Source organism: Labeo rohita, chromosome 14 (assembly GCF_022985175.1).
Source record: "Labeo rohita strain BAU-BD-2019 chromosome 14, IGBB_LRoh.1.0, whole genome shotgun sequence".
Taxonomy (NCBI): Eukaryota; Metazoa; Chordata; class Actinopteri; order Cypriniformes; family Cyprinidae; genus Labeo; species Labeo rohita.
Window position 1 is genome coordinate 16,425,259 of NC_066882.1, and position 25,326 is coordinate 16,450,584.

The 25,326-nt window shown below is 37.0% G+C and overlaps 3 protein-coding genes across 4 annotated transcripts; 1 reads left to right on the plus strand and 2 right to left on the minus strand.

The window, feature by feature from the left end:
- Window positions 1-348: 348 nt before the first annotated feature.
- ganabb (glucosidase II alpha subunit b) lies at window positions 349-14,736 on the minus strand. The gene is made up of 24 exons (XM_051127569.1): window positions 14,674-14,736; window positions 13,416-13,518; window positions 13,161-13,269; window positions 11,696-11,823; window positions 11,362-11,541; window positions 11,111-11,183; window positions 10,750-10,831; window positions 8,776-8,872; window positions 8,496-8,676; window positions 8,265-8,418; window positions 7,960-8,195; window positions 7,753-7,879; window positions 6,622-6,701; window positions 5,894-6,034; window positions 5,364-5,460; window positions 5,151-5,252; window positions 4,344-4,587; window positions 4,152-4,216; window positions 3,991-4,067; window positions 3,246-3,320; window positions 3,048-3,161; window positions 1,877-1,989; window positions 1,680-1,780; window positions 349-1,560 (listed from the first exon to the last, which is right to left on the minus strand). Exons 4-24 carry the CDS (start codon window positions 11,782-11,784, stop codon window positions 1,454-1,456), a joined length of 2,535 nt encoding a protein of 844 aa, XP_050983526.1. The 5' UTR covers window positions 11,785-11,823; window positions 13,161-13,269; window positions 13,416-13,518; window positions 14,674-14,736; the 3' UTR covers window positions 349-1,453.
- Window positions 13,661-23,523, plus strand: LOC127176108 (phospholipase A and acyltransferase 3-like). Of its 2 annotated transcripts, XM_051127571.1 has the most exons (5): window positions 21,677-21,795; window positions 22,075-22,109; window positions 22,505-22,613; window positions 22,730-22,998; window positions 23,179-23,523. In XM_051127571.1, the coding sequence occupies exons 2-5, from the start codon at window positions 22,101-22,103 to the stop codon at window positions 23,296-23,298; spliced, it is 507 nt and encodes a 168-aa protein (XP_050983528.1). In that variant the 5' UTR covers window positions 21,677-21,795; window positions 22,075-22,100; the 3' UTR covers window positions 23,299-23,523. The 2 variants fall into 2 exon arrangements, with proteins under 2 accessions (XP_050983527.1, XP_050983528.1); XM_051127570.1 differs by lacking the exons at window positions 21,677-21,795; window positions 22,075-22,109 and adding an exon at window positions 13,661-13,739.
- ints5 (integrator complex subunit 5) lies at window positions 15,602-20,560 on the minus strand. The gene is made up of 2 exons (XM_051127568.1): window positions 20,321-20,560; window positions 15,602-19,052 (listed from the first exon to the last, which is right to left on the minus strand). The coding sequence occupies exons 1-2, from the start codon at window positions 20,395-20,397 to the stop codon at window positions 16,052-16,054; spliced, it is 3,078 nt and encodes a 1,025-aa protein (XP_050983525.1). The 5' UTR covers window positions 20,398-20,560; the 3' UTR covers window positions 15,602-16,051.
- Window positions 23,524-25,326: the final 1,803 nt, after the last annotated feature.

Consider the following 25,326-nt stretch of genomic DNA (forward strand, 5'->3'; position numbering starts at 1 on the left):
CAAATGACGCATATAATATGCGACCCCTGCTCTTTCAGTTTACTGTCGCAGTAGATTGTCGAGAGCTTCTGTATCGTCATACCACAGCTATATTATGTATAAAATCTCATAGGAAACTGTAAGTCTGAAAACTTAAATACAAAAAATTAAATACAGAATGACGCCACTTTTGTTTACATAACGTCAAGGAATTCTCTAGTTATATGAATACAGAAGACATAATTTATTTTAGTATTATTGCTTAAAACCCTTTAATCTGAAGCAGGCAGCACTATGTAAAGCTGTTTAGTTGAGAAAGGAATGACTTAAATCAAAAACGCTGCCAGAGATGAGAGAAAACAAATGCAGTTGGGAATGTACAGTAATTTTTATTACCATCTCATTTGAACACTCATTAATCAGGACTGTAGACATTACATTTTTCCTCACATTTTCAGAGCTTTCAGGGTCACCCTCAAATGGAATGAAACAAAGTGGAAAATCAGCAACACAGAGCAGTAATGTAAGATGGTCACAAAGGAATGTACACAACGCCCTCCTTCATAAGAGGCCCTGCTAAAAACATTTTCTTCAGTCATTTTGACAAGACATCATTTTTATAGTGGATAACAAAATTAACTTTACATATCTTATTCCCCATCACAGTAGATTAGGTTGGAATAATTGTAAGTGGCTGACTGTTTCATTCTGCTTTGCTGGCTCAAAACATAAATCACCATACCTACCCCAAAAACAAGATATTTAAGTGCTTTAGAAAACAAAAATGTAAGCAAGACAAACTCACAAATTAAGTGGGTTATTCCCCTGTAAAAGGACCCCAACCCAAGATCCCAAAATCCCACCAACTAACTAAATAGGCCATATGCAAATAGAGCTTAGTAGTAGTCTCCAGTAAAAAAAAACTCACTTTTTCAAATTGAACTCTAAAACCCCTGATCATAGTTAAACCATTTTCTAGAGCTTTAAAATTTTTAAACTTACAAATCAAGCACTGATTTGTGATCCTGTTGTGTTGTAGCAAATCTATTTGTTGAAGACCAATTCACTTCAGTAATGACTGGGTTTTCTCTTTGCTGAGAGTTTAAATACAGTTAACGCTCTTATTCGCTGCTCTGAAATGATTTAAATCCACTGGATGGTTGTTAATCTGACTTTAATACTACATTTCACTACACAAAATTAAAAACAAAGCTTTTGACTTTGGAATGACATTACTACATTTAAAATGGAAAGCATTTACTGTCTGACCCTGCTAGTTGGATCCTTTTTTAGCACTGAGAAATATCTCTGAACCACTTATCCACTTTTAAATTGTTGAATTTGTAAGTGCTCAACGTGTTTATGAATTAAAAGTGAAATTTTCAAGTGATGAAATTTTCAAGTGATTTTTTTTTTTTTTTTTTTTTATAGATCTCGTGTCATCTGGCCTCAGCCGCTGTAGAGATGCAGTGAACTACTGCAGCAGCAGGGTCCAGTCGGCCCCAGCATTCATCCCAGGTTTACGGAGGGTTAGCACTGACATGGAAGCATCAAACTCAAACTCCACAGGGGTTTCCTTGCCTGTTTGAGAGAATATGAGAAGATTAGCATGCCGTATAATCACAGAGGCCATTTCAGTTGTAATCTGAAACATTATTTTCCCATACTACAATGTGCAGGAGAAAGAATAAATATCTTACCATCCATTTTAAGAACCACCTTGCTGGGTTTGCTGGCACCCAGAATGAGAACTTTTTCAATCCATGATAAGGTTGAGAAATTACAGTCTGGGCAGAGGTTGCTGAGAGGAAAAAGTATCTGAGTCAGAACTACTTTTACAAAATTGAATCCAAAAGACAGCGCAGCAGATAAGTAAAGGACAGATTAATATAAATACCTGGAGGTGAGAGCATTATTGGCAAAAGTGAGGCTCCGGTGAATTAATTCTTTCTTTGTATCATAGTTAAAACTATGGCCATCATCAATGTAGAGCTCGCCTTTAGCAAATTTCTAACAAGTGAAAGAAGAAAAGAAAAGATAAATTACTCTGACAAATTATACAATTTGTTTAACCCTCGTGCGACCTTTTGGACATTTTTGTCCTTTTCAGTTTTTTTTTTTTTTTTTTTAACCTGTGTTATTGCCAGCTGCATACAGTTTGGCACAGGTGTGCATTTTTATTGGAATTTTACTATTTCACCCCCATTTCCTTTAATAAATCTATTTTGCAATAGATACAAAAAAAATAGTACTCTCAGGACCTTAAGGACAAAAATGTCTATTTTTAATCACAGTGCCATTTAACTGTAAAATTATGCAATTTTTGTTAATAGACTTTCATTCTGTTAGAAAGGCTTCAAAATGAAAGGCTATTTTTTTTTTTTTTACTATTTTTTACCAGATGGTGCCATTTGTTTCAGATTTGGCCAATAAAGCAAATACTTGCTTTATTCCTGTTTTTTGCTTCTGCATATTATAGAGCCAAATGGATAAATAATGCAGCTATAACTGTGTGGGTGTGTTGGTATGGATGTCCGAGTGTGCTTTGTATGCGTGTCATTAAAAAAAAAAAAATGTGTGCGCTTGTAATATTTGAGATAACTCTACTGCAAATTACAAATCCAACTACTGTGCACCAGTGGAGTTTTGCTGACATCTAATGAGGAAAATCTGGTGCTGTGCCCAAACAAAATCTTCCTGAAAGCTCATTTTTTGAGATATCAACCTCAAATTTGGAACACAACTTGTTTAGATTTATGGCTTTGATTTTCAAGCAAGTTACTAAGTCTAGTGAGTTCAAAATGTTATATAACATTTTTTTTTATATAAAATATATAAAAAAATAACCTCTATAACTTTTTTGGGGTTTAACGTTTTAAACTTCTACTTCAGCAATAATCTGCCATGGGTCTTCTTTAAAATGAGAATAAACTTAAGTCTGTGCTCCCAAGCTTCAAATTTTTTTGACATGGATATTTTTGTTCACTAGGGACCTGTGCGTAACTTTTTTTTTTTTTTTTACTGACGCACAAGGGTTAATTAGTCAACAGAAAGAACTAGCTCTTTACCTTAGGGCTAAGGGCCACATACAAGGTGTATGGGTCATTTTCCATGCAGGCAGATGACCTTCGAACTCTGTCTTTGCGAGGGATAATAGAGCCACCACGCTGGAACACCGGGATCTAAAAACAACAACAACAACAACAACAAAATAAATGGATATAAAACTCAAAACATGTTTTTAATGAACAAGCAAAGACTCTTACAGAGCTAAGAGTGACTGGGATGTAGAGATTCTGTGCGCCGTTGTGTTTTTGAAAGGTGTGGACATCAAACCAAACCTGGATTTGGAAAAAGAAAAACAGGATGTTGCATTAGGAAATCTAATATAACACTGAGCATTATATACACATTTCCCTTCATTTTAACATTAATGCCCCAATGAAAAGCAGTTTTGACAAAAAAGGGGGACAATTAAAGGGATAGTTCACCCCCCAAAAATAAAATAAAATTCTGTCATTAATTACTCGCCTAAGTCATTCCAAACCCAACTTACATGTTCAAGGACCAGAAAGGCAGTAAGTGCATTGTTAAAATAGTTCATGTGACATCAGTGGTTCAACCGTAATTTTATGAAGCTACAAGAATACTTTTTTGAGCGCAAAAAACAACTTTTCTTCTGTGTCAATCTAAACGTATTGCTTGCGTCGCTGTCTATTCAGGGTCAGAAAGGTCATGGACTTCATCAAAAATATCTTAATTTGTGTTCTGAAGATGAACAAAGGTCTTACGGGTTTGGAACTATAATAATTACTCACATGAGGGTGAGTAATTAATAAAATAATTTTAATTTTTGGGTGAACTATCACTTTAAGCTCTAGCTTATGTCACAAAACACTGAAGCTGATGGTAGAAAGCATGACTAGGATAAATATACTCATTCTAAACCGCATTTGATCAGAATTTTGATCAGATATTGATTTTATGAAGTATTTAAGTCAACAGTATCACCTCTCCAGCTCCAGGCAGATAGGCTGTGACTCCACGAGACCCTTCCTCAGTGACTGGATGAACCAACAAATCGCTGCCTAAAAAAAACAGAATACATAATAAATTATAGACTGACCGATTAGATTTCTTACTGATTAGAAGTTTTTTTTGTAATCTCTTACCAATTAGGAATTCATCATCAATGGTGAAAGTAGCTGTGTCCTTGGGATAATCAACCCAAAGAGGTCTAAAACATGACAGAAACAAAAGATCACTTATGTAATATAAAGAGGTACTTATGACCACACAAACAATTTTGTGTGTGTGAAATAATGACAATGTCATAAGCAAGCATTTACAGGGACCTCGCTCACCTCATGACTGGCATTCCGGTCTTATGTGCTTGGTAGAACAGCTGGTACCAGTATGGCAGAAGAGCATAGCGCTGGCGGATGGCCTCCCGCATGAGTGCCGTGTTCTCTGGGCCGAAGAGCCAGGGTTCCCTACGCGTGGTGTCAAGATGAGCATGGGCGCGGAAGAATGGCTGATACGCACCTGTCTGATACCAGCGAACCAGAAGCTCAGTGCTGGGATTCTTAAAAAAGCCACCAACATCAGCTGTATGCAAGAAGAGAGACAAATGATTAGCATGATTACAAAATATAGGCAGATAAAGCTGAACACATGTACACTGCATTAATGTGTCATCCATATATTAATTTGCCTAATTTGATTGTGCTTTCAGCTACAGATAAAACTGTTATACTTATTTTGAAATGTTAAAGGGATAGTTATAAGATAATTCTGTCATTAATTACTCACCCTCATGTCGTTTCAAAACTGTAAGACCTTTGTTCATCTTCAGAACACAAATTTTATCAATGTGTTTATCAAATCAACCTTACTACCTTTCCAAGCTGTTTGAACGTGTCAGTTGTGTTGCTGTCTATTCAGGGTCAGAAAGCTCTCAGATTTCATAAAAAATATCTTTATTTGTGTTCTGAAAATGAATAAAGGTCTAATGGGTTTGGAACTACATGAACGTGAGTAATTATTGACAGAATTTTCATTTTTGGGTGAACTGTCGTTTAAAAAACATTTACCCCCAAAAACATCAGCAAAGACATAAAAGTTTTTTTTAGGCCTAGTTATCACCAATGAGTATACATATAATTACTGACCTCCACAAAACGAAAAACCCACAAGCCCAAGACTAAGACACATGGGAATCGAAATCTTGAGATGGTCCCACTCAGCTGCATTATCACCAGTCCAAACAGCACCTGATGAAAATACACAAACCCAAATGTTTCTTTAACACAACATGTACAATAAAATGATTACGTTGTATCAAACTTTAAGTTTAGTGTGCAAAAACAACCACGTGCAATTACCATATCTCTGAGAACCAGCAAAAAAGGCCCTGGTCAACACAAAAGGCCTTTCAACTCCACCAGAACGCTGAACTTGACCTTCGGCAGTGGCCCTTTGCTGCAAAGTAACACAAAGAGGAAATTTAATTTGGAAGAATATTTAACGCTGGCGGCAGAGTATAAAATAACTGTAATAGTGTTGTTTGTCCATTCTCTTCTTTTTGGTTAGAAAACATTCCACATTTGTGACCCTGGACAACAAAACCAGTCATAAGGGTAAATTTTTTGACTTAGACAAATAAGCTTCCTATTGATGTATTTTTAAGTTTTAACATATTTATTTTTTAAGTTTTAATATATTTACAGTAGGAAATGTGCAAAATATCTTCATGGAACATGATCTTTACTTAATATACTAATGACTTTTGGTATAAAAGAAAAATAATTTTGACCCACACAATGTATTTTTGGCTATTGCTACAAATATACCCATGGTGCTTAAGACTGTTTTTTGGTCCAGGGTCACATTTTATCATACATCAGTTCCTCACCACATAAAGTCCATAAATATTGTGAATCTCTCTGTGCTCCCAGTTTCCATGTACTGCATCTTTGTGCATGGTGACCTCTGGCCCATTGAACACGGACGGCTCGTTCATGTCATTCCAAGTAAAGAGATTCTCCATCGAACCCTGAAAAGCAACATGTAAAGTTGTGACAATGGGATTTGTTTGGCCATTTTCACTTTCAAAACCACATGGCACAACCACATGAGATGGGTTTCTAATTTCAAAGAAATTCTATTCACACTGAATGCAAAACTGCTACGCAGCAAATTAGGAGCCGGACATTGGACCATTAAGATTTCACAGTTGAATTGAAACCAATGTCACAATGTCTTTCACAGTCTTCTGCAGTCCGGTGTACAGTTGAGTAACTTAATTTGTGCGGTTTTTACTTTCAAATTTATTCTTGATCTCTGATTTTGTGATCGTAAGCACTTTATACTCTTTTGAAAGAGTCATGTGTAGAAGGGAAATGCTGCACAAAACATAAAAGCATCACCACATCCTGCCTGGGTGAGCAGAGGGGAAAAACAGAGGTAGAGCCACACCATCTGCTTGAATAATTTATTTGCAATTCCAAGAACATTACAAAAAGAAGAAAATCAGTGCAGCTAACACATTTGTTTGGTCAGGAGGGTTATGATACAAGAGTTTCAGATCCTTTTCCTAGTTCAGAGCTTTTACTATGAAAAGACTGCAAACAAAGTTCTCACCTCGTACTGATCATAGGCAAACATACTGGCCCACCAGGCCCGCATTTCTGGGTTGGTAAAATCTGGATAACCAGAGTTTCCTGCAATAAGACCAGAGATGCATTTAAACAACAATATATGTAACATTAAGCATCTTAACACAAACACCACTTACTCTTTTTTTCCAACAAGTTTTCAAAATAAAAAAATGTTTTTTAAATAAGTCTCTTTTGTTCACCAAGCCTGCATTTATTTGATCCAAAAGAGAGCAAAAGTAGTAATACTGTGAAATATTTTTAATATTTAAAATAAATAATAATTTTTATTTGAATATATTTAAAATATATATTTTTCAGCATCATGACTCCAGTCTTCAGTGTCACATGATCCTTCAGAAATCATTCTGATATGCTGATTTTCTGTTCAAGAAACATTTTTATTAATATTATCATCATCATCATCAATATAAAACAGTACATTTTTCAGGATTCTTTGAAGAACAGAAAGATGGGGGGTTTAGCTCTCAGAAATTAATACTTTTATTTAGCAAGCGTGCTTTAAATAGATCAAAAGTGATGATAAAGACATTTATAATGTTACAAAAGATTTCCATTTCAGATAAAAGCTGTTCTTCTGAACTTTCTATGCATCAAAGAAACCTGAAAAAATTCTACTCAGCTGTTTTCAACATAATAATAAAATAATAAATGTTTTTGAGCAGCAAATCAGAATATTAGAATGATTTCTAAAGGATCATGTGACTGGAGTAATGATGCTAAAAATTCAGCTTTGAAATCACAGGAATAAATTCAATTGTTAAATATATTTAAATAGAAAACAGTTATTTTAAATAGTAAAAATATATATATATATATAAAAAAAGTACTGTTTTTGCTGTATTTTGAATCAAATAAATGCAGACTTTTTGAGCAGAAGAGACGTCTTTAAAAAAAACATTAAAAATCTTTACTTTTGACTGGTAGTGTAAGTGAAATTACTTAATCTACAAAAGGTTTTTTTACATATATATAAGAAATTCACACTTCAACTCAGCAAAGATGCATTAAATAAAGACTTACTGTCATACTGTCACAAAAGACACAGTGAACGGTAGTGTATAAGTAAACTACATTTAAAAAACAAACTTCCCACCTGGCCAGCACCAGCCTTCATAATTCCTGCCATCTTTGTTCTTCACATAGTAGTCTTTAGAAGTAAGCTCGTTGTGGATCTTGTAGCCGCTATCAACCCTGATATGAGGGTCTACAATAGCCACCATCTATTCACAAACAAGATTGCTACAAAGATTCTTCTTTATATACATATGAAATATTTCAAAGTAAATCAGCTGTGCCTGACCTTGCGTCTCTTTTCCAATAGGCCCTGAAGCATCTCTTTAGGCTGAGCGAACTTGTGAGGATCCCAGGTGAAGTAGCGCTTGCCATCTGCATGTTCAATATCAAGCCATATGAAATCATAAGGGATGTCATGTTGGTCAAATCCCTGGTCCACTGCCTTCACATCTTCCTGGTCATTATAATTCCAGCGGCACTGGTGATATCCCAGACTGGCGAGGGGAGGGAAGGACTGGGTGCCTAAAGAGAGAAAATTTATTACATTTCTGATGGTTTCGTGTAGTTTAGAGATCAAAGGGTGGAATTTACCTGTGAGAGAGGCGTATTGGGAGAAGACATCGGATGGTTTGGGCCCAAGCATGATGAAGACATCAATGATACCACTCTCAGAGATCCAACGGACGTCCGTCTGTGGCTTCTCACTGGAGCCTTGAACAAAATCTAGCATCTTACCAAAGACAGTCTGCAAAAAAAAAGTTAAGCGTTAAAGTGTACGCTATAGTAAGAGATTATAATATAAGAATCCTAGTAAATGCTTACCTTTCCTGCTGTATTAGAACTGATGTCTACCCAGGTCTCAGCTGCATTAAGCCAGAAAATACCCATGGTTCTCTGTGTGTTATGGGCTAGCATGACAGGTACGGATCCATATAAGGCCATAGGGTTATAGAGCTCATACTGAAACACATCTAGGTTATATAGCCTGTATGGATCACCACCGCTTAAAAAAAAAAGGGAAAGAACAAAAAAAAAAAAAACCTTGCTTATCTGTGTTATAGGAGGCATATTTTGATATCTGTATATTAAGATGTAAACTCACTCTGTAGTTTTGAGTTTTAGATCGTCGGCATGCTCTGGAATACCATATACGTGTTCTACACCGGGCAAGGAGAAGTCTAAACTTATCGATGTGGGGCCTAAAGAAAATATATAGAAAACAAAACCAGTGCAAATGATATTCATTAGTATGCGTCGCAATCATCACAAATAACAACATTCAAGTGAAACTTTAAAAAGATAAATATTAACATTTCATTATTGCATGAAAGACCATGTAATAAAAATTATCATTAATAAATCATGTAATAAATATTATCATCTTTAATAGCTTTAAGGCAATCGATTTGCTCTACTATGCTACAGTGTACTCTAAAAACTTGATTACATTAACTGTTAAAAGTTAATGTAATCAAACGTTTGGGGTCAATAAGATTTCACAGTTTCCACAAAAACATAGCACAACTGCTTTCAACATTGACAATAAGCAGAATACTATAATGATTTCTGAAGGATTGTGTGACACTGAAGACTGGAGTAAACTGGCTGCTGAAAATTCAGCTTTGCATCACAAGAATAAATTATATTTTAAAGTATATTAAAATAGAAAACAGATATTTTAAATTGAAAAAATAGTTCACAATATTACAATATTACAATCTACTGTATTTTTGATCAATTGGCAATAGATGCTAAGTCATTGTCAAATTAACCAAATTTCAGAAGCTTCCTTGGCTCAAATTTTTGATTTTGCTAATATTTTTTTCCTGAAGAAACATAAACATGCAGTGATGAAAGCCAAAAAATTAAAATTTCATCGATGTACACTACTAGTCAAAAGTTTTGACTGTAAGATTTTTAATGTTAAAAGAATGCTAAAAGAAGTCTCTTCTGCTCACCAAGTTCACCAAGCCTGCATTTATTTGATCCAAGGCACAGCAAAAACAGTAACATTTTTAAATATTTTTACTATTTGAAATAACTGCTTTCTATTTGAATATATTTTAAAATGTAATTTATTCCTGTGATCAAAGCTTAATTTTCAGCATTATCACTCCAGTCTTCAGTGTCACGTGATCCTTCAGAAATCATTCTAATATGCTGATTTGCTGTTCTAGAAACATTTAGTAGTATTATTATCAGTATTTAAAACATTTGACTACTTTTCTCAGGATTCTTTGATGAATACAAAGCTACAAAGATCAGCATTTATCTGAAATAAAAAGCTTTTGTAACATTATACACTATACCATTTAAAAGCTTGGATCAAAAGTTATGATAAAGACATTTATAATGTTACAAAAGATTTCTATTTCAGATAAATAATGTTCTTCTGAACTTTCTATTCATCATAGAAACTTGAAAAAAAAAAATTATATATATATATATATATTCAGCTGTTTTCAACATAATAATAAAAATGTTTTTTTAAGCAGCAAATCAAAATATTTGAATGATTTCTAAAGGATCATGTGAATGGAGTAACATAGCTAAAATTTAGCTTTGATCACACGAACAAATGACATTTTATAATATATTCAAATAGAAAACAGTTATTTTAAATAGTACAAATATTTCACGCTTTTACTGTTTTTGCTGTACTTTGGATCAAATAAATGCAGGCTTGGGGAGCAGAAGAGACTTCTTTAAAAACATTAAAAATCTTACTGTTCAAAAACTTTTGACTGGTAGAGTATATTTACTGAGCAATTCACTTTTTTGTAGAAAGGGATCAAAATGACAATACCCCAAATTACAAGGGGTAAAATTACTTTAGAAAAATGGCACCACCATTATGGTTTATTATCCTTTTTTTCTCCAAAAACATGTGTCTATAACAACAACATAATTTTTGGCTGTGACAAAACTAAAACTAAGGCTTACTGGCTACTTAAAATAAAAGAGGAATAAACCCATCAAGATATTTTACTCAAACTTTCTGTTTCAATAGGAAACACGTGAACACCTTGCACTTATCAGGTGATTTCATGGAAATGTATCTGACGTAGAATCATACCATTGGGTTTGGTGTCTGTATGAGATTTAAATGTCTCTTCCCACAGTCCGTCTTCCTCTTTATCCCTCTCTCCATCCTCATCCTATTGTGCAGGGGAGGGGAAAAAAAAAAAAAAAAAAATCAAGTTATACTTCAGGTTTCAGTTCTCAATGTGATGATTATCAGGTCATGCTTCTATAGTTACTATAGTACTTTTACACACATCAGTGTTGCTTAACCGCTACAAAAAGCTGCTAAACCAGATCAGGTGCAGCAACCGGACATGTTAGTTTTAACTAAAGACGTGGCAAGAAGACACTGAATTAGGTTGTAGTATCATTTACATGAGCACACCCACAAATGCACGAAAACAGCTACTGACCTTCTCCCCCTCATCTTGCTGTTGGTCTCCGTCGGCACCCTCTTTAACCTCAGCACCATCAGGTTGTGCTTGCCTGTGATAACACACCCAACATACACACAAAAGAGAGAAAAACAATAGTAGTACTATTCTATACTTTGTCCTGCTTATGACAGGGAATTATTTCAACCCACATTTTGAATACCACTTTTAAAGTGAACTTCCAAATGCCAAATAAAAACCAGTTTAGGAGAGAAAAACGTAATACTCACGTGTCCTTGCGAAGACGCAGGTGCTCGAAGGCCAGAAGGCCACGAGAGTTGAGAGATAGCAGCACTTCTGGCCCCTCCATAATGTCCAGTCTAAATGGACGGGCACTAACTATCAACCTCTGGCTCTCTGCTCCCAGAGACAACACAACGCCATTATCATCCTTGGACAACACAGAGAGACTGGAGAAAAAAGGACAGACAGGGGAATCAGAGGCAAAGGAAAGAAGCGAAGACGAGCCGAGGTTACTCAGAGGAACACAATAAATCATGCATGTGTTTGACTGTTCTCTGAATTTCATTGTGCGCTGCACTCTTAGATCAGAGACACACTCACGGCTCAGTAGGAGGCTCTGCTATGAGCACGTCTGGCACCTCAAAGCGCGGCTTCAGAGGTTTCAACTCATTTATTTTCACCCGCGTCATATTCCCCTGCAGTCTGTACAGCTCCAACAGCAAGTGCACCTGCAAACAGCAAGATGGCAGACCAAATCAGCCAAGATTCTGGCCTTTTAGAGACACCGTCCCAGGACAAGCAGAATAACTTCCTCCCTGTTTTTGTTTAAAAACAAACTAAATGTTCTGGGCATAGATGACACTGAGCAAAATAAACCACTGACTAAATATTAAGTAATTCTGTAGATCTTTTAACAATATTGTTTTTTAGAGATACAGTTGAGGTCAAAAGTTTACATCCACCTTGCAGAATCTGCAAAATGTTAATTATTTTACCAAAATAAGAGGGATCGTACAAAATGCATGCTACTTTTTATTAAGTGCTGACCTGAATAAGATATTTCACATAAAAGACGTTTCATATAGTCCACAAGAAAAAATAATAGTTGAATTTATAAATATGACCCTGTTCAAAAGTTTACATACACTTGATTCGTAATACTGTGTTGTTACCTGAATGATCCACAGTTGTAGCTTTTTTTATTTAGTGATAGCCGTTCTTGAGTCCCTTGTTTGTCCTGAACAGTTAAACTGCCTGCTGTTCTTCAGAAAAATCTTTCAGGTCCCACAAATTCTTTGGTTTTTCAGCATTTGTGTATTTGAACACTTTCCTACAATGATTCTGAGATACATCTTTTCACACCGAGAAGTGAGGGACTCATATGCAACTATTAGAGAAACTTTTGAACAGAAAGAAGAACATTTTTCTTATTTTGCCTAAATATCATACATTTTTTTCCTTTTACTACTGCCCTTCAGAACCTACAGAAGATACTTACATGTTTTCCAGAAGAAAATAAGTTAAATTTACCCTGATCTTCAAATTCAAATTCAGTTTTCACTCCCCGGCTCGTAATGCATCAGTGAGCGTTTGAACCTTCTGTAATAGTTGCATATGAGTTTGAAAAGACGAATCTCAAAATCATACAGTCATTGTTGGAAAGGGGTCAAATACACACACACACACACAAAAAAAAAATTGTTCGACCTGAAGGATTTTTCTGAAGAAAAGCAGGCAGTTTAACTGTTCAGGACAAATAAGGGACTCATGAACAACTATCACTAGACAAAAAAACACAGCTTTGGATCATTCAGGTAACAACACAGTATTAAGAATCAAGCGTATGTAAACTTTTGAACAGGGTCATTTTTATACATTAAAATATTATTTTTTCTTGTGAACTATACTGTAAACATCTTTTATGTGAAATATCGAATTCAGGTCAGTACTAAATAAAAAAACCCCTCTTATTTTGGTAAAAGAATTAACATTTTTGCAGATTCTGCCAGGTGTACGTTAACTTTTGACCTCAACTGTAACAGTTAAAGGAGAGCATTAAACAAACCTTGTTGTTGTCATTGATGAGCTGCAGGGTCAGTCGGGAGTCACTGAGCTCTAAAGTTTCCAGAAGAGCTCGGTATGGGGACTGACCCGGCTTGAGTGCCCGTTGACGTCTACGAACAGAGACAAGTCAATGCAAGTCAAGAACTCTGTGAACAGCTTCAATTTCAAAAATACTGTTGTCTTTCACAGGATTCTTAACATTTAATCATAGTTATACACTGCAGAGATCATCTAATGAAGTTATTAACTGACATACTTGCAGAAGGCACTCTGATCGCAGGTTTTAAAGTTTCCCCCGATCCACAGCAAAGGCGCTGCTGAAAAACAGAGAGACACAGACCACAGACAGCAGCCCCATCCTAAAAAAAAAAGTACAAGAGGAGAAAGTATGAATTAACGTAGGCTACTGCTTTGGATCAGGTTTGAGTAATGAATGAGCAGGGCGGAGCAGGAATAAGAGTCTATGTTCACTTCCTTATTTGCCACCCTTGAGGATCATTTTCTTCTTGCGTGTAATTAGATGTGTGATCAGGGTGGGAAATTAACAACCCCAGCCACGCATACGTTTTCACAGTGGCAGGTAATTCTGACTTATCTACTAACCACTATGATAAGCCAACTCAAACTTTTTCTCAGAATATTTGTAGTTTCTTTGTAGTATTTAATTAAAAAAAAAAAAAAAAAAAAAGAAGAGAGAGAGAGAGAGAGATCAGAGTCCACTCACAGGACTTGGCAGAAAAGTGAACTGGTCTCTTACAATGTTCACTTTTTGATCAGTTCTTTTAAAGATAACTTAAATGTGAAGAAAAAGCAGCTTATTTAACAGCTTTTTATATTTACACGGTAAGCCTTTTTTTAATACATCTAAAAAAAAAAAAAAGTTTCACACCCTGCACGTGACACAATCTGGCGTCATTCATTCAGAACAGCAGATGACATGCTATTAAAATGCATATAAAACAATTTTATCATTCAAAAAAGCTGTATTTTCTCAGTGAATTTATTATTGTATATACTTATTCAGTCCATAAAGCTTAACTTTCCCTTAATTAAAAAATACGAATCAATTTTGGTCTACGTGCTGAATAAAATAATCTGTAAACTCCTGAAATATTATTTAGCATTGCACACCGATTAAACAACTATAATCTCGATCCCCGGATTGCCTTTTTCCACAAAAAGATCAACGCCAGGATGAAATCGAAAAAGGCTGAAATGCATGCGCAAATAGTCAATGCATTATAAAAGATATTCGTATATACTATGTTACATCAACCACAGAGCTGTATAAAGACATCACTGTCTTATAAATTAAAAGATGACTCGTCATAATGCCAGCGATGGCTCAGCCACGCATTCACATCAACTATTTTCTTCCTCGTTCCACACCTGCAGCAGATTTACAGCCCAGCTTTCACACGAGCTGCCCGTCGATTATCTTTAAATAAAGACAAAGGAAATTCCAAAAAAGATATTAAGACGAACTGATATGTAGCTTAAAGTCTTTGTTTTACCTTTCAATGGAGATAGCCGCCATCTTGGACACACAGTGTTAAGCCCAGCCTCCCGGAGGTCGGTTGGATAGTGTGTTTGCAGAAACACTATTGGGTAACAACCGAATCCCTATAGACTGTACTTACCATGGAAACGTCTGACATGTATGCTTGTGTACACAAGATAATTGTGTGATGAAACTACATTATATCACAGATAGGCAGGCATCGTTCAGTGGTTCGTTCCATGTGAATTTCTAGTTTGTGTTATCTTGAGACATTTTTTGATGATTAAGATTAGGCATAACCTGCACTAACAGGACAAAACCTGTATGTTATTGTTTTTTCTGATGCAGACTTTAGTTTTATGTAGCTTTTCTTCTTCATGTTATAATTGCAGTTCTACTTTTGTAAAATAAATAATAGACGGTTTGCACTTACGTCACGATATGGTCAGTCGCCCGGATGCACAGTCATATTGGCGATACTCGGATGTAAACAACAGCATGCATTGCACGGATAATATACTACTGAATACACCGTTCTGCTAATTTATGCTGTTTAAATTATTAGGAAAAACGTATGGAAGCTTCTAAATCATATAGAAGGTCTTAGTAAGCAGGAAAGTGCACAATATTTTGAAAAACTAAAGTTAATAGGTGGCAAAGATACGTACAAGGATTAATTAAGATATTAGCCTTATATTTCACCCACCTGACTAGAAATTATAGAACAAGCACGAATGTTGTCAAGATTCTTTCCCTGGTTTAGTCTGGCCAGTCACAAACACCTTTTGTTCCTCAAACAGTATTTTGCACTCTTCCCCTTGATTTGTTATAACCTTTGGCAAATGTTTTCCCGGTCTGAGCAATTAGTACAGCCCCAAACATGATAATAACTGACCATTTTCAGCAGCAATAATCAGCAAAATATGCAAATTTTATTCGGTTCAGTGGCACTGTTTACATTCAGTGCCGACAATATGGCCGATTGATGATATGTCGTGAAAACACTCTATGAGAGGCATTTTTAATGCACTTTTTATTTTTATGGTTTCCAACAACAGAGCAAAATGTAAAAACAAAAAAGAATTTAAGTTTCTTAGATTCTGCTGTAGGCATAAAACTTTTTCAGTGCTTAAAAAAAAACAGACAGAAAGCTAGACAATATAAATGTTAGATACAAAAACAGATTGTTGAAAGAAAAGCAGTTTCTAACAGCCACAATTATGTAATTTTAAGTGTTTTTCTGTTACTATTTTTGACACTGACAAATCCTAAAATGTAGAAATACCAACGTCACAACTAAGTTGACAATATGTAGAAAAATAACCAAATGCAATAACTCTGTGACCTTAGAACCCGGATTTATAACACCATTTCTCATAATATGACAGTTGTCAAATTTGAAACCTCCAACAGAGGTGTCCTAGGCGGTCAATGTTCTTATGCAGAACACTGTGGATTGGTGCAATATAGCGTGCAACATCACCGTCTCGTGAAAAGTCCCGGAAGAAAAGTCCTTGCTCAGCACAGAAGGTGAACTTCTGCGGCATTGGGCTGTTCCCTCGCATGTACTCCCAAACACCCAACAGCAGTAGCCTAACTTCAAAGGGTGAGAGGTGAGGGAAAACCTCATGGATGTTACTCAACACTGGTGGTAGTAGCTGACCTTCACCCATACATGATACAAGCAAACAGGAGGTCTGAAGGTGCCAGGGGGAGTCCAACACTGACGGTTCCCTTGATGCTTCCCAGTGAGCCAGTAATGTGGAAAGCAGACCTCTTAAAATGACGGAGCAGTAGCAGAGCGCTGGACGCCCAGCTGCAACCACGCGGAGGAGATGAAACAGCACAGGGTTTCCTTTGAAGCAACGGCGAATGTGTATGTCTCGCTCAACTGTGGTTTTCGCATGTTCTTCTGGAGGCCAGGACAGTTCTCCATTTGCAACATCTGGACAGATGTTCTCCACCAGAGTTACAGCAATGACCTTTGCTGCTTCAGCATTAATTGGGGGAAGTTCATCAGATACAAGTGTGTCACTGGCAGGGAAGCGGCCATTAGCAGTACCTCCAGTAGGGCTTCCTCCACCTGAGCTACAGCACTGAACCATGACTGCAAACAAGGTCTGCATATTCTGATTGACTCTATCTGGGTCAGGTTGTGAAGGGGTGTACGGAGGCTTCAAACCCTTTCCGATGACTCCAGCATGGAAAACAGACCACACGTTACCGGAGAAGTTAACGGACGTCCCAAATTTGCAGTTGATGTCCATAAGAGAGACACCCAAGTCTGGAACAAGGTTAGAGGGCTGTGTGGTGTCATCACCTGGGTTGTCCTGCGGACGTCCAAACAAATCTCGATTGCCTCTGTGCAAGGCTCCCTCTACCAGTTGTTGCAGCACAGCTTTAAGCGTCAAGGGAGAGTAGGCTGCGAGACGTGACAACAGTCGCATGGAGTAGCCTACTTCCTCTTCCCCAACCCAAGGGCTCACCCCTTGCTTTCGTAAACACACAAAGAAGTGTGACACTGCCGCTCTACATATCAGCAACAGATGAGCTGGGGAGCAAGCTCTGGGAAGTTGGCTACACGAAAGCAGGCGGACAGCCGCCTTGGACACCATAGTGTCCCCATGGAGAAGTAATGGGCAGAAATCCTGAAGGTGGCCGGAGATGGCGACTCTGACTTGTGCGGCCATCGATGACTGAGCTGAACCCCCGGTTGCAGCCCCTCCATTTTTACGATCCTCATCTTGGCTCTGTACAGCAGTGGCCAGGTTGTTCAGGAGCTGAGCTAACTCTTTATTGTCAAGGGTTTCAGTGTGAATCTGGGCAACACAGCGGGCTATTGTTGATGGAAGCAACCCGGAAAGTGATGTGGAAAGTGGGGTGTACAATTGCGAGGCCAGAGCAAGCTCCTCTGGGTTTCGGGCTTGGGTGAAAAGCTGACACAAAGCTTCGGTGGCCACGCTCGGGCCTCCATACACTGATAGGAGACACAGGAGCTGATGCAACCAGAGATGCCTCTTCCGCTCAAGCCGGAGGGTTTCAGCGCACAGATCACCTATGTGTCCTTGGAGCTCCTCTAGAAATGGGATCACTTGGGGCATTGCTGAGGCAGCTGAGGACTGTGGGAAGGGTTCATCACCCTCTGGTCTGTTGTGCACCAGCTTGTGAAGATGTAGCAGAAGCATTTGCAGTAAGCGGTCACAGGCTTCTCGAATACTATCGTGGGGAGAGGGTGTAGGGCCTGAAATGATCACCGAAGATGGTGTGGCAGTGTCCGCAAGGAACTTCAGCACCCTTGCTCCGCCCGAAGGGCTTTGGCTTATGAGATGCACCGCTAGACCCAACATATTCTCAAGCTCTTCCCGGGGCAAGGCCTGGAACTGAGCATGGAGTTGAATTAGGACGGGCGGTCTAAGAAACTCCACCAGTTCTGCGGAAACGGCACCCAGGAGAGTGGGGGAAAGAGCAGCCAGTTGAAGCAAAAAAGGTACAGTGGCTCTACGGAGATGAGGGGAATTCTCCCACCCGCCCGCTCCGGATGAATGCGGAGGTACATTTTGAGCAGGCGGAGATAGACTATCCTGAAACATCCTGAGAAGCTCTTTTTTGATGCTGTCAGAATGTCTGGAAGCCAAATGCCCGAGGATGCCAACCACTGAGCCTATTTTGGGGACTCTGCTGCTTTTGTCTATTGCCTGCTGTTGGTTGATCTTCTCTGCAGAGGAATATCCATGTGCATAAAAGTCTTTGAGGCCACAAGCCAGCACCCTGCTGATGATAGTGCCTGGAAAAGCTGAACCTATGTGGGCGACGACCCAGTCAAAATGAGGGGAGTGCTGGACAGAGGTGTCCAGCAAGGCATCCACACAAGCATCGGGGCACCAGGCCAACATGGCTGCTAGACACTGCGAGTAGCACTCCATGAGTGAGCGAGTGGCAGCACATGACATCCAAAGCTGTAGCAGCTCATTCAGGCTGGATGAGTGAGGAGCCGCCCTTCGCCCTGCGTGCTTGCTGCTAAGCTGACCAAGAAGGTCAACAGCCCATGTAGACACAAGGGGTGCCCAAGCTTTAGGACTAAGCTTGATGAATTCAGAGAGGACTGCATGGACTTCTTTAATAACGTCCTCCAAATTGGATACACTGGTGCTGCCTCCTGCACTTGTACTGTTGCCGCTGTTTTCACCTTCTGCCTCCAGGTCTTGCAGAAAGGCTGCGACATATTCATCATAAACTCCTCTCAAGTGCTCCAAGACGGCTCCACGGCAGGCTGGGACAGTTCGAAGGAGGCGCACTGCACAGCGGGCATGATCCCGAACACCGAGTTTGCGTCCCTGCGTCTGGTCAACGCCACTGATGAAAGCCTTAATTTCTAAAGCCAGCTCTTGAGGACTGATGAAAAAGAAAAATGACAGTTAGAATACGTAGAAATTAAATTCAACATACATTTTGCAATAAAATAAGAACTCAATATCAAGTACACTACCAAATCAACATATGTGACCCTGGACCACAAAAACAGTCATAAGTAGCACAAGTATATTTGTAACAATAGCAAATACACTGTATGGGTCAAAATGATCATTTTTTTTTATACCAAAAATCACTGGTATGTTAAGTAAAGATCATGTTCCATGAAGATGTTTTGTAAATTTCCTACCATAAATATATATAAAAACTTAATTTTTGATTAGTAATATGCATTGCTAAGAACTTCATTTGGACAACTTTAAAGGTGGTTTCCTCAATATTTTGATTTTTTGCACCCTTAGTTGTATATTGTCCTATCCTAACAAACCATACATCAATGGAAAGTTTATTTATTCAGCTTTCATGATGTATAAATCTGAATTTCATAAAATTGACCCTTATGGCTGGTTCTGTGGTCCAAAAAAACCAAAAAAAAAAAACCATTAAAAATCTTGCTGTTCTAAAGCTTTTGATTTGTAGTGTACATTCAGACATGACATGTCCAGCAGTCACAGCAATATAAAACATGTAGTTTTATGATTGTGTGTTAATTGAGAAACAACACAGAACATTTATTACATTTATAATTTCAAAAGAAATTGTCACACATCTCATAAATGCATAACATTTTTGAAATACTTACTAGAATTTTCTATATATTGTAGTCAAAACAATGGTTTGAGATATATATATATATATATATATATATCGAAGTTTCTATTAAATCTAATAGGCTGTTTAATAGTAGCTTACATTACAACTTTTGTTCATAAATTGTATCCTGGGGAATAACTGAGAAAATGTTTATTTATAAACATACAAGGTAAAGCCTTTCACTGCGCCAGGAAATTTTACTGAACCTAAAAAAAAGAAATGCAGTGACAGAGAAGGCAACACATGCTATGATATCCAAAATGGGCATAAAATTACAAAAGGGATTTATACTTTGAATAGTTATTTTTTTAAACTGTACTAACACACTGTACTGAATTTGGCAAACACCTGGTCACTGTATCATTCCTATAAATCAGACTACATAAACCACCTTCGTTCATGGCAATAAAAAGAAAACAATAGTTTGTTCATTCATACAGATAACGCAGTTTAATGCAAACTGGAATTCCTTTTATAAAATGAAGCATTGTTTATAAGTTATTGGTAACATGTATGATTATTCTATTATTGCTCACCTGTAATTGTTTAGAGGAGTGTGGCAGTGAGACGTCTGCATGGCTGACAAGGCATTCCCCTCGAACATCGCAGACATGGTTTATGTGCTTATGCCAAATACTCCATGCACAATACTTTATCTACATAAAGAAAACAGCTACTACACTGGCAAATTGTGAGGGCAAAAGGTGCAGTATTAGCAACTTTTGCCAATTTCAACACCGTTTCAATGAACGATGCACTAGACAGCGGAAGCTCTAGTATATTCTTTCGTCTGAGGGAAAATTATGAGTTGGGTACACTTATCGCCCTCTGTAGTTTAGGAGAGTTATTCTTGTCAAAGCATCCACAACTTCGTAAAACCTTGCAAAATGCATTGAGTGTTTGACGATGTTATGATGACAGAAAACTCTCCATCTCCCACTTGCGCTTTTCAAAGTTTAAATTGTTAATCCAGGAATAAACAATGGAAAATGTAATACACGGTCCACAATGTTTATGCTTGGTTAATTTTAGATCACTCTGAATGTTTATAAATTCAAAGTTAAAATACTGTACATAAAACTTTAAAAAAAAAAAAATTGTAAATACGTTTTAAATGGTTTTAGACCACTTTTAAGGGCGTCTCTGTCCGCACTTAAATGTGTCTGATTGGTCCAGTAGCGCGATACGCTTTGATAGCGCCCTATATCACTACCACAATTAGTTTTAACATTATGCAACCACTTTATGTCGACATAAAAAGGGAATCAAAACTGCCTACGTGTATTTTAGGTAGCTGCAAATTTAAACCTGAGAAATCTTTGCTTCGCTATCGGAACCGCGTAAGGGATCGTCTGACAATTCCTCCGGCTGGGGTAAAATGTCAAAATGTATATTAATTAAAACGACTTTTAATATTAAAAATAACACATCGTCTAACTGTAAAGCTTGTATTACTTATTGTGATTTATTACAGGTGAGGTTTTGCCAATATCTCACTTACTATATGTACAGTACACAAAAAACTACAGCAATTTACCAAAAGGGTTTTCATGTTCCAAAGGTTTTAGTATGTTCCTCCTACACACAACACTGACTCACTATAGATTTTGACAATACCTCCCTTCATATTGGTACATTACACAATTATTTTCATAAAAAATTACTGTAAGTATTCAATTGTTTGTTTTTAATGTTCCAAATGTTGTAGGAGGTTCCTAACTTATTACAGGAGAAATTTTCCCAATATCTTCCTTACTGTACATACAGTACATAATATTAAAAAAAACCCCTGTAATTCACCTTACGGTTTTCTAATGTTTCAAAGGTTGTAATACGTTGCTAGTGACCAGACTGACTTACTATATCTGAAATTTTGCCAATACCTCCCTTAATGTACGTACAGGTAGGTAAGTTTGCAGACGGTCCCTAAAACAGCCTAGGCGAATATCAAACCTAAAACTGACTTTCCGCACCGTCTCACCAACGTAGCATCACTGCGACATACATACTTGTAAGTATAACACCTTAATTACTTAAGACCACAGTGTAATTTACTGGTTTATAAAATGAATACCTTGTTCAAAGCATTGATCCTAGGGCGCAAACTTTGTTTGTTAGTTTGTTTTGGCCGAAGTGTCGAGTTGCCTCTTCCGATGTATTAAAAATGAATTTATTTACGATAGCCTTTACATTAATGTACATAAAATGTGATTTATGTAATTTAGATAATGTGTTCCTTGACGTAGAGTTGTGAAATGTCGCATAAAAATGTTTTGTGTGTTTCTAATAGGATAAAAGTGAAAGTTTAAGATTGCCATGGCCAAGGTAAATATTTTAATAACTTCAAACAAATGGGAACAATGAAAGCTCACGTTACATAGCAAATATATATTTTGTGCTGTTGATATATTTAAAAACTGACTGTTTGGTACCATTGCACTGTGTGCTTATTGCTGGTGGTCTGTCAGAGAGAAAGAGAGAGAGAGACTTTAAAAACTACAAAGGTGCACTGTATGTTGTTCTGTAAGGCAACACAATACTTGGCTATAACCCTGTCTCTGACACTACTATACTGTAAGTTATGTATTTGTGTACATTTGCACTTCATGAATTTTATCTAGCCTATTTACAAGTGCAGTCGTATTGCATTATTTCAGTTATTACACATTAAATGGCTCTATATTTATTTATTTAATATTACACTGGATATTGTCTCCTAGTATGAGAAAAAGCCAGAACCCGGAGACCTCATTGAAATCTTCCGAGGTTTATACCAGCACTGGGCTATTTATGTTGGTGAAGGTTATGTAATACACCTGGCACCACCCTGTGAGTATTTTACATACCTCAGATGATGTCCATTGAGATAAAATATGCATTGAACCTGAAACATTCCATTTAAATGTCTCATAATTGCTTTTACAATTCCATTTCTTTCTCTACAGCTGAACATGCACATGCTGGGGCCAACAGTATGATGTCAGTACTACACGAAAGAGCCAGAGTGAAGAAAGAAGAACTTTATGAAGTAGTTGGAAATAATGATTACTGTATCAACAACCTTCTGGATAACAAATACAAGCCACGTCCTGTTTGGATGATTCTACGGGATGCACACAGTTATTTGGGAAAAGAACTTCCATATAGTGTGTTTACAAGTAACTGTGAGCACTTTGTTACAGAGCTGAGATATGGAAAACCAGAGTCCCGCCAGGTACAGCTGTTTGGCATGACCTGGCATGTTGAGATTATTCACACAAGTACCAAATTATAATACTCATAAATGTCTCAAATCACTGGATTACAGGGCTGTTTTATAGTCAAATATTTTGAATTAATTTATTATAGATTTACACAGTGAATTGATATGGATAATTTGTGTTTATTCTAATAGGTGCGAGGTGCAGTGGAGACTGTTGCTGCAGCTGCTGGTGCAGGGATTGGCCTTGGAATCATTGCTTATGCTATTTCAACATTTTTCGGTTCAAAAGACAAAGAGAAGGAGACACAATGAACAGTGAGAAATGAGGAACTAAAAGTACTGTATTATTTAAAGCCAGTGAACTGTTTGGTGTTTTTATAAACTTTAAATAATTTAAATAAATCATTAAGCCTTAGTTTTATGTGCACAGAGAGATTATAGAACGTAAATACAATAAAGCAATGATGAATCCATAGTCCACTAATAAATGCCTTCCTTTTTTCACACGTCACACATATATTTTCTTACTAGATTTCAAATGACTTTTAAAGCACTTTTATAAGTGTCTGTTATAACCAGAATATAGAAAGGTAAATATAGTGGCACCTTGAACCACTGGAAGGACACATACTAGTAAGACTGTATATCTAGTCTGCCATGTTATCAAGCTCCTTGGAAAGATTTTTTGAAGGATCGATCCTTAGTAAGAGGTCCTTCACTCTGCCTGTTTTGAAAGATGCATCAGGTGTGTCCTTCACGTCTTTCAATCACCCATAATCTTTTTCACAATTTCTTATTTGCCAAAAAATAATTAGCTGAAAATGACTATGGTTAAACATAACTATGTTTAAAATCTGAGGAATTTTATGTTGCTTCAGTCCAGACATCCATTGTAGTGGACATGAAAAACAGTTTGTTAAATTAAGTTATTTTTGTTTTCTTTGTGCACAAAAACTATTCTCGCAGCTTGATAACATTATGGTTGAACCACTGATGTCACATGGACTTTTTTTTTTTAACAATGTCCTTACTACCTTTCTGTGCGCTGAATGTGTCAGTTGCATTGCTGTCTATGCAGGGTCAGAAAGCTATGCAGAAAGCTCTTGGATTTCATTTAAAATATCTTAATGTGTGTTCTGAAAATGAGAGAAGCTCTTACAGGTTTGAAATGACATGAGGGTGAGTAATTAATGACAGAATTTTCAGTTCTCTACCCAGCACTGATAACGAGCACTTATACAACATATTTCAATGTACCCTTGTAAAAACCATAAACTTTCTAATCCTCTGTAGCACCTATAGCATCCAATATCCGCAGTGAGCTTTCTACTTTGCTATTTTTAGTGCAGCTAATAAACCATGTGTCGCGCTACAAGACAAAGTTGTGTTTTCTAAGTCAGTGGAAAGAACTAGATACCTCTCTAAAACAACAGTGCATGTCTTGCCACGTTTACGTTTAGTCAAAGTTAACAAAACCTCAAGCAAACACACTTTTGGTTTCGCTTTCTTTTTCTTGTTATCCGCTCATAGTGAGCCTACCATGGGATATAGGAATGGCTATAAAACACGTGGTTCAAAAGTATCCACAACAATGTTGGACACTGCATGTACTCAGCTGTCAAAGATTTAATTACAAAGGGGGAGAGGTTTTATTACATTTTAAAAGATTAGATAATATTGCATTTTAAAATGCTTATTAGACTAAAGCTATTTTTATTGATTACATGATTATTATATAGGGCTCCTTAAAAATGATACTAAATGATGCCTGATATTGTGTAGTATGTAGGAGTAGACCTCAATGAAATCGTCTTATATCAACACAGGTCTATTTATGTTGGTGAAAGTTATGTGATACACCTGCCACTAGCCTGTGAGTCATTTACATGCCTCAAATGATGTTTACTGGTAATTAACCTAAAAAAAATGACTATTAAGTCATCATTTACTTATCCTGGTGTTCATCAGATCTTTCTTATTCAGACCCCATCCCTTGTATTGAATCTAAAACATTCCATTTTAAGTCTCATGAGTTTTTATTTTTTCCATTTTTCTTTCTCTATAGCTAAACATGTACAGTACTGCACAAAAAAGCCACGGTGAAGAAAGAAGAACTTTGTGAAGTAGTTGGCAGTAATGGCCTAATTACAGTTATACCTTTATTGATTTGGACTGAAGTTATACATTTTGCAAGACTGTATTATGCCTATAAATACTTAAATCCGAGAATCAGAATGAACAAACCACCTTAATGACATGACGGTCATTAAGAGCCCCACAAATTGTTCTTTTACACCCTGGGGATCCTTGATTCTGGAGGGCCGGTGTCCCTGCAGAGTT